At 44.8% G+C, this 20,030-nt stretch overlaps 2 protein-coding genes across 11 annotated transcripts in view; one reads left to right on the forward strand and one right to left on the reverse strand.

Annotated features, from left to right (window-relative positions):
- Positions 1–20,030, reverse strand: part of LOC132229156 (keratin-associated protein 27-1) — a 350,231-nt gene that overhangs the window by 87,230 nt on the left and 242,971 nt on the right. The window lies entirely within an intron of this gene.
- Positions 1–20,030, forward strand: part of BACH1 (BTB domain and CNC homolog 1) — a 35,242-nt gene that overhangs the window by 3,237 nt on the left and 11,975 nt on the right. For 7 of the 10 annotated variants that reach the window (XR_009451724.1, XR_009451723.1, XM_059686281.1 and 4 more), the window contains exons 2-3: positions 13,396–13,468; positions 17,376–17,668. Coding sequence is in view for 8 of the 10 variants with exons in the window: in XM_059686281.1 (XP_059542264.1) it covers positions 13,438–13,468; positions 17,376–17,668 (324 nt within the window). In the remaining 2 variants the exon portion in view is untranslated. Of the gene's footprint in view, positions 1–13,395; positions 13,469–15,095; positions 15,150–15,411; positions 15,505–17,350; positions 17,669–20,030 lie in introns of all 10 variants that reach the window. The other 3 variants (XM_059686285.1, XM_059686284.1, XM_059686282.1) reach the window with 3 other exon arrangements.

Raw genomic sequence — 20,030 nt, forward strand, 5'->3', positions numbered from 1 at the left:
CATGCCTATGCTAATACAGAAGAATTATCCATGCCACACAGTGGTCGGTTTAGATGCGGCTTCTTGCACCTGTTCGTCACTGAGAAAGGTTGGGGAGATGTTTTCTGGTTGATCTCCTGTGCAGTGTTGGGGTGCCTTGGCTGGGTTTGTTCAGAAAACTGTTGGTTTCTGTGCTGGTTGTACAATATGGATTCATTTTAGTTCTGTGGTTTTGAAACTTGGGCATTTTTAAAAGTGAGACCATTATTTGTTGTATCTATTAAGCTGTGTTAAATGGTTACCGAGTTGAAACTCTTAATCATTTAGAATTCTGCTTTCTGTTTTCATCATTGGTGTAAATATTGAGGAAGCAGCTGGACTTAAATCATTCTTTTGGTTCATCTCCTGAGATAGAAAGAAAATTTGCCTTGTGGCTTTTTTTTTTCTTTACCTATAATTGATCTGGAATTGAATTGAACCAAATATCATTTGGATTGTCTAGGTGTTAAACCTCTGATGCATGTAATAGTTTTCCTTTACTATTATTATTCCTCTAGAACTGGCCCTTGTTTTGTACAAAATCAGGGATAGTTTAGAGAACATGAATCCTCCTATATAATAAAAGGGCAATATGCAAATTGACTGAACGGTGGAATGACTGGTCGCTATGAGGTGCACTGACCACCAGGGGGCAGGCGCTCAATGCGGGAGCTGCCCCCTGGTGGTCTGTGCGCTCCCACAGGGGGAGCGCCGCTCAGCCAGAAGCTAGGTTGACGGCTGGTGAGCGCAGTGGTGGTGGCGGGAGCCTCTCCCGCCTCTGTGTTAGCACTAAGGATGTCCTACTGCCGGCTTAGACAGGTAGCGAGCCGAAGCTGTCGTCGGACATTCCCCAAGGGCTTCCGAACTGCTGCGAGAGGGCGCAGGCTGGGCTGAGGTACCCCCTTCCCCCGGTGCACGAATGTTGTGCACCGGGCCTCTAGTAGGATAATAAAAGTTGCCCCTAAGCAAACAAAAGGAGCAAAGACCTCGTGCTGCCAGTACCTTGTTACTGACTGGGTAGGATGGCAGTGGGCGTGCGGCAGAGTTGGTGGGCTGCTGGCTCCTCTCTCAGGTCTGGCCAGTTTACAAAGTGTTACCTGACTGCAGCGGAAGCTGTGCAAATCATGTTCCCTTAAAGCATAACTTTACATCATTTTCTTAATTTCCTTGAAAACTCATTATTCAAAAGAATATTTTTGTAATAAAATTATTCCCAGCTTCTATCTGGTAAAGTTATTTTCACTTTTTTGTTTGTCATTTCTTAGATTGGATCAGTTATAGTGGACAGTTTTACTTCCCTATCCCCCATTACAGTGGAATTACACTAAAAAGTGTTTCATATAGGGGTAATTTCTTCAATATCCACCTCCAAGGTTATAGACTGACTAGTTTAGTAAGGGAAATGCCTTGCTCCCCTCTCCTTTTTCTCATGGAGTCTTCTTTTTACTGACTTGTCTTCATCCTCTCGGATCCCAGCATAGATGTTTTGGCTTAAGGAGGTGAACTTAGGAAGGGGGGAGACCCCTGGTATCCTCATATCCTTATGCCGTGTTCCTCCTCTGAAATGTGCCACCTGCTTTGAGAGCCAGGAAAAGTAGCGAAGGAATTCTCCGAATCATCCATCTCCATGGAGAATTTGTTAGAAAGTGTAGCTTTAAACGATCTATTACTCTTTCAATACATTTGTTAGGTTGTAACTTTTGATTGTCATTCTGTAGTAAGTCTTTTTTTGTTAAGATCGTAATTTCATTAGTGTGTATTTTGCACTTAAGTGTATTTTTAAAATGCCAAGTGCCTATCAAATCTTGGCCTAGCACACTTCTCATTCTCAAGATACCTAACGTCTCCTTATTTACTCGGTGTGTCTGAGAAGTGTTCCAAGAATGGCTCAGGGCTCCTCAAGACAGAATTTTTCACTTAAATTAGAAAGAGAGGTAAAAAAAAAAAAGCCAATGGCCCTTTTAATCACCTTTCCCCAATTAGTAAAGACTTGAGGTAGAAAAGCATTTTTCCCGGATGACGAGGGTTGCAAACCTTCATTCCCGCCTGTCACCCGGAGAACCCAAAGTAAATGCCAGTTAGGGATGAGCTGTAGTTCCTGTCGTTTTGCCTACTTAATTGGCTCTTGGAGGTAAAGGACTGTCACAGATACTATTAAAACTCCAGATATAGTTCTTTTTGTTTTGAAAAGGTGTTTTGTCCCTGAGGGCGTGCCTGTTGCCATTGGCCTAGCTGCTTGTCTGTTTCTGACCTCAGGAGCCTGGACCACCTCCTCTGTGGGGCAGGCCGGACACCAGCCCCTCCCTGCCGTTGCCCCACAGACCTCAGTGTGGGAGGCCCTCCCCCCTGCTGAGGGGACTTGGAGCAGCTCCCTAATCCTGGAAAGTAAAGAAGAATCATCTTTAAGGTGAAGGCACTTCAGTCTCCTCTTTGTGCCACTGCCCGCCTCAGCCTCGCACACAAGCACGTCCAGCTGTGGTGTGTGCGATAATGGGGTTGCTAACTTTGTTTCAACGTTGGTGATGTGCTTACATGCTTGCTGTCCGGTTTACATTTGCTATATGGATTGCCAGTATCTGCTTTAGGAAGCAAATGTGCCAGGAACTTTGGCAGATACTGGCAATCCTGGACTTTTGGAAAGTCCTAGTCCAGTAGACAAGCAAGCCCATAGGTAGCCTGTGTTGCGCAAGGGCAGCCTGTGAAGTGTGCCTTGGAACCTCAGGAGGTGGGAAACCTAGTTTTTGGGAAACCAGGAAAGCAGTAGGAATGTCAGTGATGAATGAATAGGTTCGTGAGGCAACAGCTTGTTTTGACAACTCCTTTGAGAAGTTTAGCAATGAAGAAGAATAGAGAGATGGATGTTAGTAGGGGAGGTTGGGTCAGAATGGTTGTGTGTCGGTGTATGTATTTAAAAATAAGGTCAGTGGGAAGAGGTTGAAGATGTAGATTTGTCTTTCTTTGTCTTGTGATTGCAAGATGTTGGCCCCAAGTTCAGGTGTCAGCAATAACTATGACTAAGTTTCTTGGAAGAAAACTCTTTTTCCTGGGCTGTCCTGTCTTTTTATCCGTGTGAAACCTATGCCAGAAGCCTCGTAGTAGATGCATCCTGGCCCCTCCTCTCGGAGGTTCCTGGGCCAACACTGCACATCAGCCAGGAGCCGAGTCCCAGGGGCCAGGCACCACTGGGATTGCCTGGAATGGATCGCGATTTGAGCTGGGACAGGAGTCTTCCCCAGAAACTCATGCCTCAGGTGGAAAATGGGTGTGTGAGCACAGTCAGGGCGGGGCTAGGACGAGGGTGAGCAGTGCTGTGCCAGTGGGTTTTCCCTGCCTGCTGCTGGCCCACCGCGGCCCACACACACACTGCCCAGTGCAGAGAAGGTGTGCTTGCCTTTAGGAACTTTAGGTGACTTTCTCCCTTCTACCTGATCACATTTTCTACAATGACCAAGTAATACTTTTACAATCACATCAATCAAATGTTTTATTTAAAAACTAGAGGCCTGGTGCACAAAATTCATGCTTGCGTGCGTGTGTGCGTGCGTGTGTGTGTGTGTGTCCGTCCCTCAGCCCAGCCTGCACCCTCTCCAATCTGGGACCCTTTGAGGGATGTCCGACTGCCCGTTTAGGCCTGATCCCACCGGGGGCAGTCAGACATCCCTCTCACAATCTGGGACTGCTAGCTCCAACCACTTTCCTGCCTGATTGCCCCTAACCGCTTCTGCCTGCCAGCCTGATCGCCCCTAACCACTCCCATGCCAGCCTGATCGATGCCTAACTGCTCCCCTGCTGGCCCTATTGCCCCTTACTGCCCTCCCTTGTAGGCCTGGTCCCTCCCAACTGCCTTCCCCTGCTGGCCATCTTGTGTCCACATGGGGGCGGCTATCTTGTGTGTTGGAGTGATGGTCGATTTGCATATCACCTCTTTATTATATAGGATTGTTTAAAAATTAAAAATGCCCTTTCTATCCAAGCAATTACATATGGAAAGAATATAATTCTTTCAGTACTCTAAGCCATCCTAAAGTTCTTTTCCTTCTCTGAATGCTTCCAGGATAAGGAGAATAGATGCTGTCTTGCCACCTCTCATTGTGTGTATACCAGGTGAACCGCGGGCTCTTAACCTGCGAGCATGCCCCCTGCGATGGCTGTGGCTCTGACCTGAATAGAGTGCTGGGTTCATTGACTGGATGGGGAGGATTCTGTGGAACACAAGTCATAGAAAAGACTTGTAATATGGCCAAAATATTTTTTGTCTCAAATAAAAAGACAGTATTTATCTATTCAGTTGTTCCTCAAATAATGTCTGAACCAAGGAATATTTCACCTTTTCCTTTTAACAGACCTCGCATTATTATTTGACTAAATCTTGGGATGATTATATTTTGGAAAGTAGCCATTGAGAGCTTAGCTGGAAAGTCTACGTTTTGGAGATGGCAGTTTGACTCCCAAGTTACCGTAAATAAAGGAACTGGACTTTAGCATTTTAGGTTTAGCTGCGGATGTTGAGATACTGTAGCTCTGTGGTACTGTCATGGACTTCTGGGTTAGGTTTTTTAAAACAATACTTCTACCTAAATAAAAACATTTCAATTCTCTTATTCATGCAGTGTTCTAATTGCTTACTGTAACTGCTGCCTTATTTAATTAAAATGTTATTTATTTATTTTTTTTGAGTGGCTGAAACAGTAGGAATTTATTGTCTGTGTAAATTTGGGAGGTCAGAGGTACCAAATCAAGGTCTTGGTAGGATTGGTTCCTTTGGAGGGCTGTGGGGGTGACTCTGTTCCACACCTCTTCCCTAGCTTTATGTGAACTTTTTTTACTCTTCATCCTTTTTTTGTGACTCAAATTTATTATGAATTGGAGCGAGGTGTGTGTAAGGAATGGTTGGGCATTTGAAGGGTGTTTTTCAGTTACTTTGCATATGTGTCAGATTCTGTTCTAGGGCTTCCACTTTCTCTGGGCAATCAGAAATAAATAATTTGGATTATGGTTATAATTTTTACAGTTTGAAAACAAAAGGATATATGAAGAATCTTTAATATTTTAATTTAAATGTAGGGCATGGACACTAATGCTCTGGATTGAAAGTAACTTTTAGTGAAATATCGAGCATACTTTCCTCGAATTTTCCCTATGTAGATGGGTGTAACTATAGAATTTGATATAAGTTCAGCATAGTACAGTGTCAGGTTCCTCTTAACACTATGTGAGATTGTTTATGTAACCCAAGAAGTGTTAATAACAAATTAGTTAACCAGATATTGAGTAATAAGGGGAAATTTGGTATTTCTTAAATGCCATTTTAATCTGCTTAACAGAAATGAGGATACTTGAGGCATTTCCATCTTATTCCTTGTTCTTCTACCTCTCTTTACTTTTATCTCCCCCCCCCCCCCAACAACACACACAACACAGAGATTATGGAACATACTTGAAATGTAATATGTGGACCGGGGCCAGGAGACCTTTTCAACCTTGAAGTTACTGACCCTTCAAGGCTTCACTTTCTTCATCTGTAACAAGTGGGGAAGTGGGTCAGACTGGTTGAATGTGCTCTTTTTACTAGAAAATCTTTAGCCTTGTGAAATTAGAATTTATCTTGAGCAGAATTGTGGAGCTTTAAAGTTTTCTTTTTACCTTGTTGAGATCTTTAAATTTTTATTTTAAAACTAGAGGCCCAGTGCACAAAATTCGTGCATTGCGGCAGGGGGGCGGGGGGGGGGGTCCCCTCAGCCTGGCCTGCACCCTCTCGCAGTCCGGGAGCCCTTGGGGGATGTCTGACTGGCAGTTGGACATCCTTCGTGCTGCCATGGGGGAGGGCGAGGCTCCCTCCACCACCGCTGTGCTCGCCAGCTGTGAGCCCAACTTCTGGCTGAGCGGTGCTCACCCTGTGGGAGTGCACTGACCACCAGAGGGCAGCTCCTGCATTGAGCGTCTTCCCCCTGGTGATCTGTGCACCTCATAGCGACCGGTCGTTTGGCCATTTGGTCGATTTGCATATTAGCTTTTTATAATATAAGAAGTTTAGGAAGCTCTGCATTTTGTAACAATTCTTGGGTTTATAGAGCCTTTTAAAATGCAATCTTCTTTTTTTAAAAAATAAAGTTTTTATTAATTTTAGAGACAAGAAGGGAGAGGGGAAGAGGCGGGGAGAGAAACATTGATGTGAGAGAGGAACAATGATTGCCTCTCTTTCACATGCACCCTGATCAGGAATCAAACCTGCCACCTTTTGGTGCATGGAACGACACTCAACCAACTGAGCCACACCAGCCAGGGCATAAAATGAAGTTTTATTTTCATCACTTGCTTAATAATGGCAGTAGTAGTGATAAAATGTTGATCTTGTGCCAAGCTTGTGCTATGAAATGTGCCAAACCGTCCAATCCTCAGAGTAAGTGGTGGTGCTTTCTTAGGGGACCTGAGTGTGGAGTCAGTGTTTTACGGAAGGTCGCAGTTGGACATACCGGCAAAGCCTTAGTTGTATCCACGTACTCCTGCTCGTTCCCACGCTGTCCTGTTGATAGTGCTAACATGACCTAAACTTGGTTTTCTCTTGCATTTCATAACTCTTTGTATTTGTCTAGCACTTTATTGTCTTCAAAGGACTTTGTGAGATGAGGGTGGGCGCTACCTACTTATTCATGGTGCGCACCTGCCCTTGTTCCTAGGGCTACACCTGACTCGATGGTCTGTCTCCTTCTTTTCCTTTAACAGGGTTCTCTTTTTCCAAGTCAGTTCACCATCCTATTTTAGCTTGCTGTACAATTTAATTTTCTTTTGTGATTACTGTGAAGATACCAGTGGAGGCTGCTGTATTTTAGAGGCACCCATGATTTTTCTACCTAGTGACAAGCCAGTATCTACTGATAATGGGAGGAAATATTAATTCACTTGAGAGTATTCAGAACAATAAAAATAAATGTGAACTGCATTTTTAATGAAGGCACCTTTTTTGTTTATAGTTACTGCTTATTTTTAACATTTTTCTGATTACAAAGTAATGGGTGTTTATGGTTAAGCATTTAAATGCAGAAATAAACAAAAATTGCCTAGGTGTAACCCTTGTTACTATTTTGGTATGTATCCTGACTAAAGGTGGAGGAACCAAGGTTTATGGATATGTTAACTCTGAGGTGACTTTGAGATACACAAGTAGTAATGGGAGTGCAATTGGTTATGTGAAATCCTGGTTGGGCCAAATGTAGATGAGAGGGTACTGCAGCCCAGGAGTGAGCATGTTCCTGTGGGTCTGGGTGAGTTCACCCAGGGAGTGTGTGCAAAGGGGAGGAGAGCCCTGGCAGATGGCTTGCTTGGTTGGAGCGTGGTCCTGTGCACCGAGAGGTGGCAGGTTCGATTCCCTGTCAGGGCACATGCCTAGGTTGCAGGTTTAATTACGGTCAGGGTGTGTACAGGAGGCAACCAATCGATGTTTCTCTTTCACATGATGTTTCTCTGTCTCACTCTCTTTCTTAAATCAATACACATACCCTTCAGGTGAGGATTAAAAAAAAAAAAAGAGGAGAAATTTAAGGATTAAGCCCTGGGCTCTCCAGCATTTCGAGGTTTGGGGGAGGAGGAGGATCCACCAAAGAAAGTTGGTAGGTGGTGCCAGTATGATGGCATGTTGGGACTGTGGTACCCTGGAAGCCAAGTGAAGGAAGGATGCGGGAGGGGATGACTCATCTGGACTCCTGCTGGATGCTGGGAGAGAAACTGGTGGTTTGCCATTGGCGGAGGGGAGGCCATCGAGCCTCAGAGTGGTTTTCCTGGCGTGGAGAGGAAAGCCTGATGTTGTGGGCTCATGATGTCAGGAAGACGGAAGTGGGGATGCTGTGAATATAAACGGCTCTTTTTGGGAATTCACCAAAGGGAGCAGAGATTTTATTGCAGGTAGCAGGGTCTCGGAAAGGTCAAGACATTTTATTCTAAGAGAAAAGTCATTTCAAAAAGAAAAAGAGAAGAGTCATTGCAGTATGTTTTGTATGAAAATGGGAATGCTGTTGATTCATTTTCTTTTCGTCTTGTCTTGGTGAGACTGTGCTGAAGTTTGTCCATTTTATTGGTCTTCTCAGAGAATTAGCTCGTGGTGTAATGAACAGTTCCACCAAAAGCAGACACACAGTTGCACTGTGTGAGGGGCTCTGTTGGTGAGTGCAGAGGTTCCCTCAGGTTCGGGTAGGTGGGCCCCGGGCATCACAGCTCCTCCCTCACAGGACACCCACACCTGCTGTCAACATAAACATTAAACCGCGTGTGTGACACTGTCCCAAACAAGAGCTCTTACTCTATTTTTTCTACCTCCTCCATCGCTTAGTTTCTATGTCAGACCTAAGATTTTAGTTAAAGGTTGATGTTTTTTTCCACTTATCAAATTCCTTTTTAGTTTGTAGAACCTTTAAAAAGTTGCATTAAGACTCGAACCAAGTTATCAACAATTTAGACAACTCAGTTTTACTTTTTTGGGTTTGCTATCTAGTTAAACATCTTTTTTAGTTTGGGTTTTTAGTCAAAGTAATACATGTTGCTTTTTAAAAATACAGAGATTTCTCCTAAAGCAGCCTCGTCTGTTGCACCCCATCCCACCTCTAATTCTGCTTCATGGTTAATATTCATGTTTGTTTATTTTTGCTATTTAATTCTTTCGGTGCTTACTTACCTCTGTGTCTCTAAGATGTTTGTACTTCATTTATTTATGAACTTAAGACATTATCTGTTGGTTTCCTGTTATCCTGAAGGTTGATTTTTGTTTGCTCCTACCATCCCTCCCACCTGTATTTATAATTATTTTATTCCTGTTCTTGGTCACCTCTATAAATCAAAATTAATATGTATCTTTTTTACTTTGGTCTCATTAATCTAAGGAAGTACCTTCTTGACTTTGGATATTATAAGTCGTTAGGTGTACATCCTTTCCTTTCAGTTCTTTCTTGATCCCATCTCCCTACCCGTCAGTGTTACTTTTATGTTGTCAGGGTTAATAGTACTTACTTTCTGTTCGATAGCTGTCATTCAGTCCTGTGTTACTGTCTGTTCTGAAAACCAGTTCGTGTTCATGTTTTGTCTGTGGTGCTGGGCAGGGAAGCTGAGCAGCATGTGTTCCCTTTCCCCACAGCCTCACTGTCTCCTGTGCCACTCAAAACCAGGTTAATATTTAAAAAGTCAACTTCATGTTTACAGAGCAGAAAGTGAAGTTAAATCCGCTTATAGTAACTACACAAAAATATAAAGTACGTGGGAGTAAAGGTAACACAAGATATTCTTTACTAGAGACATTGGAATAATGCTGAGGGAAATAAAGAAGACCTAAGTAAATGGGGAGATAAGCATGTTTGTTCATCAGAAAACTCCATTTGTTAGATGTGGGTTTTCCCTAAATGGGTACATAGATTCATTGAAATCCTAATAAAATTCTACTGGCTCTTAAACTCAGTAGAAAGAAGAAAACAGCCCAGTTAAAAATAGACAGGAGACTTGAACAGACATTTCACAAAAGAAGATACACAGCTGGCCAGTAAACACACATAAAGATGTGATGTTCAGCATCATTAGCCATCAGGACCTGCAAACTGAAATGACAGGAGAGCGTGCTGTGCGCTTACTCGGGCAGCAAAGGTGAAAAAGACTAGCAGGACCAGGGTTGGTGAAAGCGAGGAGCAGCTGGAACCTTCAGACATTGCTGACAGCAGTGTCAAATGACACCATTGCTTTGGAAAGACGGTTTAGCCATTTCTAAGAAGTTAAACACAAATCTACTGTAGCACTCAGCTCTCCTCTCCTAGATATTTATTTGCCCAAGAGAATGAAGTGTATGTCCATTCAGATGTTCACTGAAGCTTTATCACAAAAATCCCAAATTGGAAACAGTGCAATTGTCTATGTTTATTACAATTGTCCATCTATAGTGAATGGATAAACAAATAGTGGAATATCCATGTAAGGGAATATTATTTAGCAATAAAAACAAATAAATCACTGATGTACACAGTATGATTGTCACAAGTTGAGTGAAAGAAACCTGAAACCAGAGAACACAGTGTGTGATTTCATTTATATCAAGATCAGAGAAAATGCATAAAGAAATTGTTGGTACCCAGAGCCAGGGAAACAGGAAGGAGAGGGGCCTGTGGAATTTTGAGGAGTGATGGGCGTTTCTAGTCTTGACCATGGTGGTAGTTTTCTGCACATATGCCAGTGTCAAAACTCACTGAACTGTACACTTTGAATAGTGCAGTTCTGCATAATCATAACTCAAAGTTGAGAAATAAAACAGTGACCCTGAAACATCAATCAGAAAGAATATATGTGCCCCTATGTTCATAGCGGCATTATTTACAGTAGCCAAGATCTGGGAAACAGCCCAAGTGCCCATCAGTAGACGAGTGGATAAACAAACCTGGTGCATTTACACCATGGAATACTATGCAGCTGTAAAAAAGGATCTCTGACCCGTTGAGACAGCGTGGAGGGACCTAGAGAGTATTATGCTGAGTGAAAGAAGTCAGTCAGAGAAAGACAAGTATCACATGATCTCACTTATATGTGGAATCTAATGAACAAAATGAACTGATGAGCAAAATAGATCCAGAGACACTGAAGCATAGAACAGACTGAAGATTCTCATAGGGAAGGGGTGTGTGTGGGGGGGGGGGGGAGGGGGGGAGGTTGACCAAAGACCTTGTATGCATATATGCTGAACCCATGGATTATAGACAATAGTGGGGTGAAGGCCAGGGAGGAGATGAGAGTGGGGAGGATGGGGGCCAATGGGAGAAAAAAGGAGACATCTGTAATACTTTCAACAATAAAGATAAATTTAAAAAATAAAAATAGTGACCAATAAAAATATATATTCAGTAAATTAGCTTTATTGGTATGGGCCAAGTGTCCTTGCTACGTCACATTATCTTATCATAGTCATATTCCATTGAGGTTTAATAATCTCTTTAGGATCAAGTACCTGCTAACTATGTTCACCAATAAAAGACCTCATCATTTATGTTCTCTGTAGTAAGAAAGTATAACTGTGGAATCAATTATTCTTGTTTTGGTTCTGGAACTTGGCTTTCCTATGTTCCTTCTCTTCTTTCCTCCCTTCCAAGCTGTTTTAAACTTACTACCCAGAATCCTCAAAATTGGGTTTGTTGACTTGGGAAGTAAAAAACCTATGTTTTGTTTCATGAGCCTGTAAACAACTCCCTCAGACTCTAACCATTCAGACGGCTCACTTCTAAGTGTAACTGTAGCTTTACATTTTAGATATGGAATTATTCCAAATAAATATAGCAAAAGATCCATGATTACATAGTTTCTAATATTAAGAAGAGTAAATGGGGGAAAAAAACACTAACTTTCCCTGTATGGAACCTCTCATAATGTTATAATAATCATGAGCTGCAAAAACTGCTTTATTCTATCCCCCCTCCCCGCCGCTCCTCCATTAAAGAAATGTTATGGCATCCTTAGTGGCATGGTTTTAACATGGATTGCCAGCCCAGTTTCCCATATGTCACTGTAAAACAGCGGTTCTCAACCTGTGGGTCGCGACCCCTTTGGGGGTTGAACGACCCTTTCACAGGGGTCGCCTAAGACCATCGGAAAACACATATATAATTACATATTGTTTTTGTGATTCATCACTATGCTTTCATTATGTTCAATTTGTAACAATGAAAATACATCCTGCATATCAGATATTTACATGACGATTCATAACAGTAGCAACATGACAGTGATGAAGTAGCAACGAAAATAATTTTATGGTTGGGGGTCACCACAACATGAGGAACTGTATTAAAGGGTCGCGGCATTAGGAAAGTTGAGAACCACTGCTGTAAAAGTTCTTCAAATAGCGCCGTTATTGTGCTGCTGTAAGCCTTTCTGCTACTCAGCCTTGTTCAGACTTTGTTTTACATTTTCTTTCAGCCTTTTTTGATATATTCATCCATGCATCTTACCCAGTCAAACTTATGATTTTTTCCTAAGACGGAAACAGATTTAGAAAATAGGATTATCAGATACGATGTTTAAACAAGTGTGATATTTAAGATTTGCCAAAGGTGAAAGAAAATAGCAAATCTTGGTCACAGAGCTCTTCTCCCTGGCTCTTCGGCAGGTGAGTCGGGTCTCAGAGCGTTGGGAAGAGTGCCAACTTGAATAATCGTCTCTGACTTAAATTCCATAGATATTTTGATGTTAAGGCTCTTTCAGAATTGGGAATGGTGACAAGAAAAGCCAAGTTTTAAAGAAATTCTTTCCTGTGTACATCCTCCTGAAGGAAAGACAAAGGACTGAGCTGCGGGGCTGACACTGTGGGGCTTTGCCGTCCACTGGACAACAGAGGAGAAGGTTCCCCTAGTGTCCAGAGCTGCTCCCACTCTGGGTACCTGGGTGCATCGTAACGGACCTCGACCGCCCTGGTGTAGGGGATGTCGAAGTGTCGGAGGGAGACACGAAGGAGGCATGGTGAGGGGACAGCCATAGAGACCCTGTCCTGCGGCTGAGCTGAGGGAGGCAGAGTGATGGGCGGGTGCTGGAGGGGGGTCAGGCAGAGCCGTGAGGACGAAAGAAGGACCTCAGCCAGGCCGCCATGGAGGCACTGCGTCAGTGTACAGGCCAGGAGAGGCCTGTTGCACTATTTCTGATATCAAGGGTCACTGGTCACTTATTGGCCCCTCCCCCCAACCCTTGGTGAACAGGATTGTTTTGGAAATGATTGTTCTCTTTAGCTGGATATTATGGTTAAGTGAGGATTGACCAGGAAGTAGTTTTTGTCTGAAGACTTACTGCAAGTAGATATTTTGGGAAATATCCCCCTTCCTGTGTCTGTGGAGGATAACGGTCACTGTTGTCTCCTTCACCCGGGCATCCTTTCTGGTCTGAGCATCTCTGGGTTATGTTTTGATGTGGGAACTGTCTCTTGTTGTCATGGCACCCTCTGCTGTGTGGCAGGATAGACACCTGTAGGAAGGATAGTTGTCACCTTTCACTGAAGAGGGAGGATGTTTGGATGGTTGTCCTTTTCTACGAAATGAGCCTTGGGTGTTAGATGACTTTCTGTGCCTCCCACCTTGAGAACTTAGGACAGTGCAGCCCCGTGAGACGTGAGGTGGGTGGTGCGCCCGCTCTTGCTGCTCGTGGACGCGAACCTCACACAGGATCTCTGAGTGTCTGCTTCAGTGCAGGCAGGCCTGGCTCCATGACCCGATAGCTACCTGAGGTGCTTAAAGGTTTTTAAAAGTAAGTTATCCGTCAAGTTACTTGTATTAAGATGTGATAAAACCACAGCACAATTTTCATTTTCTTCATGATTTTGAAAGAAAAACATCAAGTGATCACTGTTTTAAAACTCACATTGTGTGTGTTGAGCAGAGAGCAGAAGTTATTTCCAAATGGAGGTACAGGAAGCGTGAAATGTCTGCTCATCCTTCGTCAGCATTACCGGGTGAATCAGCAATTTGCTAAAGTCAGCAAACTTTTACTTTGAATTTTAACCATAGTATATGTAGAAAAAATCATCTGTAACATAGGAATCTAAATTTGGTATTAATACATTAACAGAATTTTAGTTTTGGAAGGTTCCTTGGGGGTATTATATCTTTTTAGGTTTGAGAAATATTAGAAGGTGACTGTGTTATTCGAGGGATGTGTGCATTCTTACCTGATTGAGTCATTGCCTGGTTACACTGCTGGGTGAGAATGGGGTACTGGCCACTTGGAAGAGTTTTGGAATTAGGGCAATAGATTTTCTGAACTTCCTGTGGTGCCCCATGCCAGTGAGGCCAGGCCTGAGGGGCCTCATTCATACAAGTCAGTGAGGTGGCTGTGCTCAGAGCTGCCAAGCCTTGCTCTTCTTTGGCCGTTGTCTTGCAGGTGTATCCAGCTCCCAGAGCAATGAGCGAGGGCTCTCTCGCTCCTCCTGGCTCTGGACAAGCCATCAGGGGTGTTTCTCTGAGTCCTGCCTCAGGGCGTATGTATGGCAATAGGCTGTGCTGTGTTTGGAAGAAGTTGATGATAGAGGTTTTGGGTTTGTATCAAAAATATCAAGTCATTCATTCAGAAGCAAGTACCTGCATTGGACCAGGTCCTGTGTTATATGCTTGAGGGCAGGAAACAAGACTGGCAAGGTTTTATCATTTCGGCTGAGACCTAAAGGAGAAGAGGTCCAGGCGCCGCAGGGAGGAGTTTATGCCTGTGGGCAGGACGAATGGTGAGGCTGGAGAAGAGCAGGAGAGGGAGACAGAGGCTTAAGAAGACGTTGGGCCAATAGGTAGGAAATCTGACCACACAGGTCCGAGGACGCGCTGAGGCTTTAAAATCGGTCATCAGACACTTGGAAGGCATCACAGGAGTTTCAGCAAGGGAGGATGACATTGCTGTGGGAGAATCAACTAGAGCGTGGTTCTCAACCTTCCTAATGCCGCAACCCTTTAATACAGTTCCTCATGCTGTGGTGACCCCCAATTTCATTGTTACAAATTGAACATAATTAAAGTATAGTGATTCATCACAAAAACAATATGTAATTATAGATGTGTTTTCCGATGGTCTTAGGCGACCCCTGTGAAAGGGTAGTTCGATCCCCAAAGGGGTCGTGACCCACAGGTTGAGAACCGCTGAACTAGAGGATTCAGAGGGCTTGGGGGGAATGAAGCTTTTGTTATTGTCTTGAATAGCAGCTAATATTTATTATTTGTTGGCTGTGGGCTAGGCAGTATGCCAAACACTTTTACTCTCGTCTCAGGGAAACCTTGAAAGAGCCCAGTGGGTGCTGCTGTTATCCCTGCCTCACGGATGAGAAAGCAAGACCCGCGAGGATCAGCAGCTGGCCCAGGCCCTGTGTCAGGCAGTGGCTGAGCTGGGATTGAGCCCAGACAGTGTGGGGTTCCAGACCCCGTGCTGTGAGCCACTGGGCATGCGCTTTCAGGGCAAGAGGTGATGGTCTGCCAGCGGTTCTTGACTGTGAGTGGGTCACGCTGGACATTTTTTTATACAACAGAAATTAGAGTACTTGGGACTAGTAAAAGTAAAATATTGGTATGTAAAACTTTGGTTCACTTTTTTTTGTACAGCTGTGCGTGTGCACTTGTGAGCTTGTAAGCCATTGCAGAAAGCAAGCAGCATTGGTGTAGCCGAGAGCCGGTGGAGTGGTGGCAGTGCTCATGGAGGAGAGGGGGTCTCGGGGTGAGAGGCCGATGTGCAGTCTCCATGTGAGATGCACGCAGGGCCCAGTGTGGGGAGGTGTCAGGATGTGCCCCGCTCTCTGGGGGAAGAAGATGGGTCCAGGTGTGTGTGTGCGCAGTGCAGGCCTCCTGGTTCTCTAGCTTCTCTCAGCGGTAGCTGATGGGACAGGGTTGGCATATCACCCACATGTGCATCTTCCAGCAGATCTGTCAGCTGGCTCTGACTTGTGAGGTGAGCTGTCACCCCGAACTGCCTGAATAGGGGGTTGAGCCACGAATCAATTCTCCGGAGTTTAAGGTGAGCGGTGAGCCACCCAGTGGCCGTGGGCTCGCAAGTAGTGTTGGAGTGAGGGTCTGGGAATGGTTTGGCTGCAGTCAGTGCCCTTGGGATCCAAGGACCTCAGGGTTCCAGGGTTGAAGGCCCAACGTAAAAGTAAGATTAGTACAGTTTTAGGAGTTCGCAAGGCAGGTGCCGCAAAGCACAGGCTGGGACTGGGTGCGGGACGCAGGCTGGGAGGTGACCGTCTGGAGAAGGTGGAGGCTCTGTCTGTGGAGCCAGCATGCAGGTGCGTGATGTCCTTGACCGATGGTGCTGGCCTCTTCTTCCCAACACTGGTTCCCTGTTGGTAACTGAAATATTAAGACCAGCTGCCAAAGGGAATTGCCTGTTTCCTACGGGCACCCCCAAGTCGAGTAGTTCTCTGGGTGATTTTGGAGTTGATTGCATGTGGTGCTGAGTCAGTCAGGTGGAGCGTGAACACAGTCTGAGATGTTGTTTTCATCGACTGCTTCTGAGGAACTCAGTTTCAGTCACACGGAGCACCTGGAAGCAAGCGTAGAAGTAGGATAGCGTTTGAGCTGCATCGTGTCTGAGTCTTGGAGGTGGAATGCCCTGGTCTGGCTGGGTCTGTCTGAACGTTGCAGTCCTTGTCTCTCCTCACTGTTTGGAGGAGAGTGGATCTGAGGACAGGGACGTTTCCTCAGTTGCTGAACATTTGGGACCTTCCGGCTTTAGGCAGTGAGTCCAGTGTCGGGGGACAAGGGGTCACAGGAGTGGTTCCTGAGGAGCTTCTCAGCCGCCGTCACATGATCACACGCCGTGGGAGGTGCACACACTGGGGGTGCTCGCCACGGTGTTGGGGTCTGGAAGGAAACGCGAATCACCGCCTGCTTTCAGCTCTGTGTGCTTGAAACGTCATGTGTGAGGACGGTAGTACATGTCTGAGACACATACACGTAGGCTGGGCTACCTTTCTTTGCAGGTGGTTGTATGTGATAAAATGTATGGAGGCTGCTATATGTTAGTTTAGATCTTAAAAAGGCACATGTTGATAACTTGTCCTAACGTTTTGGGAGAACCAGGAGCCTCTGTGCATGTGACCTGTGTGACAGCGAGGAGGGAGCTGTGCTTGCGGCCTGCACTGTCGTGTGGAGCAAGACTTGCTCTCAAAGAGGTCGTTTTCTCCTCCTGTTGGAGGAACTTGACCTTTTGTGGGACGTGTCCCTTGTTAGGAAGCACCGTGCCCTCCTGCCAGCTGTCAGGTTGGGGATGGGGCCTGGAGAGCGTGGTGCACCTGTGCCCTCGCCCTGGTCAGTCCTGTCCCACCCGTACCCCCTGGGGACCCACACGCCTATTCACGCCTATTCACGCCTTAGAGCAACAGGAATGGGATGCTCCCCCCCAATGTCCTGGCCCTTCTGCTCTGCGTCGTGTTTTCTCAGTATGAAAGGCCCCACAGTCAGAGCCCGTGTAACCCTTGGTTCACAGGTTCTTTCTCCCCCACCCTGAGAACCTTTGTCCTAAATTAGTTAGAAAAGCGCTATCCAGCCCTGTTTTAAATGAGGGAAATTGGTTAAGTGCTTCTAGGGCAGTGATGGCGAACCTATGACACGCGTGTCAGAGGTGACACGCGAACTCATTTTTTTGGTTGATGTTTCTTTGTTAAATGGCATTTAAGTACATAAAATAAATATCAAAAATATAAGTCTTTGTTTTACTATGGTTGCAAATATCAAAAAATTTCTATATGTGACACGGCACCAGAGTTAAGTTAGGGTTTTTCAAAATGCTGACACGCCGAGCTCAAAAGGTTCGCCATCACTTGTCTAGGGTCACTGAGGCCTTCATGTTCATTTTTGTTCAGGTGACACCTTGCCTGTGTCTTTCAGGTTGGACACAGTGGGGAGAATGCTTTCACGGCACATCCCAGGCCCACTCACAACTCAGGATGTCCCGGGGGGAGAGCGCGGTGTTTGCCTATGAGTCCTCGGTGCACAGCGCCAACGTCCTGCTCAGCCTCGACGACCAGCGCAGGAAGGATGAGCTGTGCGACGTCACCGTCCTCGTGGAGGGGCGGCCGTTCCGCGCCCACCGTGCCGTGCTGGCCGCCTGCAGCACTTACTTCCACGCGAGGGTCCTGGGCCAGGCTGACCCGGAGCTCAGCATTTCTCTCCCAGAAGAGGTGAGCGGGTCCACCCTCGGGAAGCCACCCTGATTTTAACTCATGGAACCTAATTCAATCTCTATGGTTCACTCAGTTAAAGACAAAACCATCTTGTCTCAAGGCTCAGGTGCAGTTCCTAGGTTCTGCAGCAATACGTTTAACTTTTTTCACAAAATTATGACATTTTACATGTAAAATTATTAATTTTGGATTTAGTTAAAAATATTTATTGAGCAGATGAATAACGTACGTTATTTTTAATTTTAACTTTTAAAATATATTTGTATTGCCCTAGCTGGTTTGGCTCGGTGGATGGAACGTCAGCCTGCGGACCAAAGGGTCCCGAGTTCGATTCTGGTCAAGGGCACATGCCTGGGTTGTGGGCTTGGTCCATCCTGCAAGAGGCAGTCAATCAATGATTCCCTCTCATCATTGATGTTTCTATCTCTCTCTTCCTCTCCCTTCCTCTCTGAAATCAATAAAAATATTTTAAAAATATATATTTGTATTGATTTCAGGGAGAGGCAGGTTAGGGAGAGAGAGAGAAACATCAGCAATGAAAGAGAATCATTGATTGGCTGCCTCATGCATGCCCCCTACTGGGGATCGAGCCCACAACCCAGGCATGTGCCCTGACCTCCTTTGCCAAGTTTCCTCCAATGGTAACATTTTGCAGAATTGTAGAATATCACAACCAGGATATAGACATGAATACAACCCATCAGCTTATTCAGAGTTTTTGGTTTTACTTGCACTAAGTGTGTGTGTGTGTGTGTGTGTGTGTGTATGTGTGTGAAGCTCTGTGCAGTTCCATGTGTCCACCACAGATACTAAATGTTTCCCACACCCAAAGAACCATTTATAATTGCACCCTCCATCCCTAAACCCTGGCAACCACTAATCTGTCCTCCTTTCTAAAGTTTTGTCATTTCAAAAATGTTATATAATTGGAATAACACAGTATGTGACCTTTTAGAATTGGCTTTTTTCCACTTAATTCCCTTGAGATTCATCCAGGTTGCATGTATCGATAGTTTTTTTTGGATTGCTGAGTAATATTCCACAGTATGGATGTGCCAGTTTTTATTTAACTGTTCGCCTATTAAAGGAAATTAGGCTCGTTCCAGTTTTTGGCTATTACAAATAATGTTGCTGTGGACATTGGGCCGAGCCAGCTCAGCCAAGGATTCGAAAGCCTGAGTGAGGGCGGCAAAAGGATGAAGAAATGACAGACAAAGAATAAGCTGGGTCTAGGTGGGTCTTCCTGTGCCTGGCTGAGGCCACAGAGGGAGATCCAGAGGCAAGCTGAGTCTTTATTTTATAGTCACAGGTAAACAAGGTAGTGGTCACCATAGTTACAGTGTTCTTGTGAGTTTCACTTGTTTTGGCAGCACTTGCTGCACCTCCCACAGCCCATTAGCTACCTAGGAAGGATCTAGGGAGCGTCATAAGGTCAAGCCTCATTATGGTAAGAGGACTGTGCCCTCTAAGCCGGGACTTGTTTGTGGCTTTGCCAACAGATCAGTCCGAGGCTTAACCCTATAGCCGCGCCCTACATCTCGCCCTTTTTTTTTTATTTTTAAGCTACTATAATGAAAGTAAAACTTAAGCATCAAGAACAAAACTCTGGCTATTAAAACAATAACAAAACAATGCCAATGCAAAACCCAAACTACAAACATGTTAACATTTTAAAACTTAAACATAAAGCTCTGGCTATTAACAAAACAATGCCAGTGTGTTAACGTTTTTAAAACTAGTAAGAATAATAAAACAATGCCAATGCAAAACAGCAATAAGTGAGTTTTTGCTAAATGAAAGTTTCTTTTGCTGATCTACTCAGAATCCTCAGACATGGCTGCGCAAGACTTTGCAGAAGACTGGCAGCTAACGAATGCTAGCATAGCCAGAAACATGTTTGAGGGAGTAGCTTCCACATCTTGCTTTTCTACCATCTGCTGGGCCTCAGTTGTTAACTTCTTCAGCTGGCCCCATGTTGGCACTTCAGTCCCCTGCGTAGCCTTCGTCATCTTCCTTTTTTTGTTTTGCTGTCATCGGGGCAACTCTCAGTCTTTTGAGCGAAGGGACAAGGAGCTTCTCTGGGTCCATTGTGGTGACGCACGTAACACCCTGGTACCCAAATTGGCTGTGCTGCTCCGTCTGGAAAGATACAAAACACCACCTCTTCCCCACATCATTACTGGATCTGGTAAAACTCTTGTCAGGAGGCCCAATGCCTTTCGGCTGCTGTACGACCCTCTGCATTGTAATTCAAAAACTTTAACACATAACATTCTTCTCTCCCTTTTTTTTGTTTTTATAGTTGCATTTTAAGAGTATTATTGGTGCTTTCCGCTATTGCCTGAGTTCTGATCCATCA

The sequence above is a fragment of the Myotis daubentonii genome, chromosome 3 (genome assembly GCF_963259705.1).
Source record: "Myotis daubentonii chromosome 3, mMyoDau2.1, whole genome shotgun sequence".
Lineage (NCBI taxonomy): Eukaryota > Metazoa > Chordata > Mammalia > Chiroptera > Vespertilionidae > Myotis > Myotis daubentonii.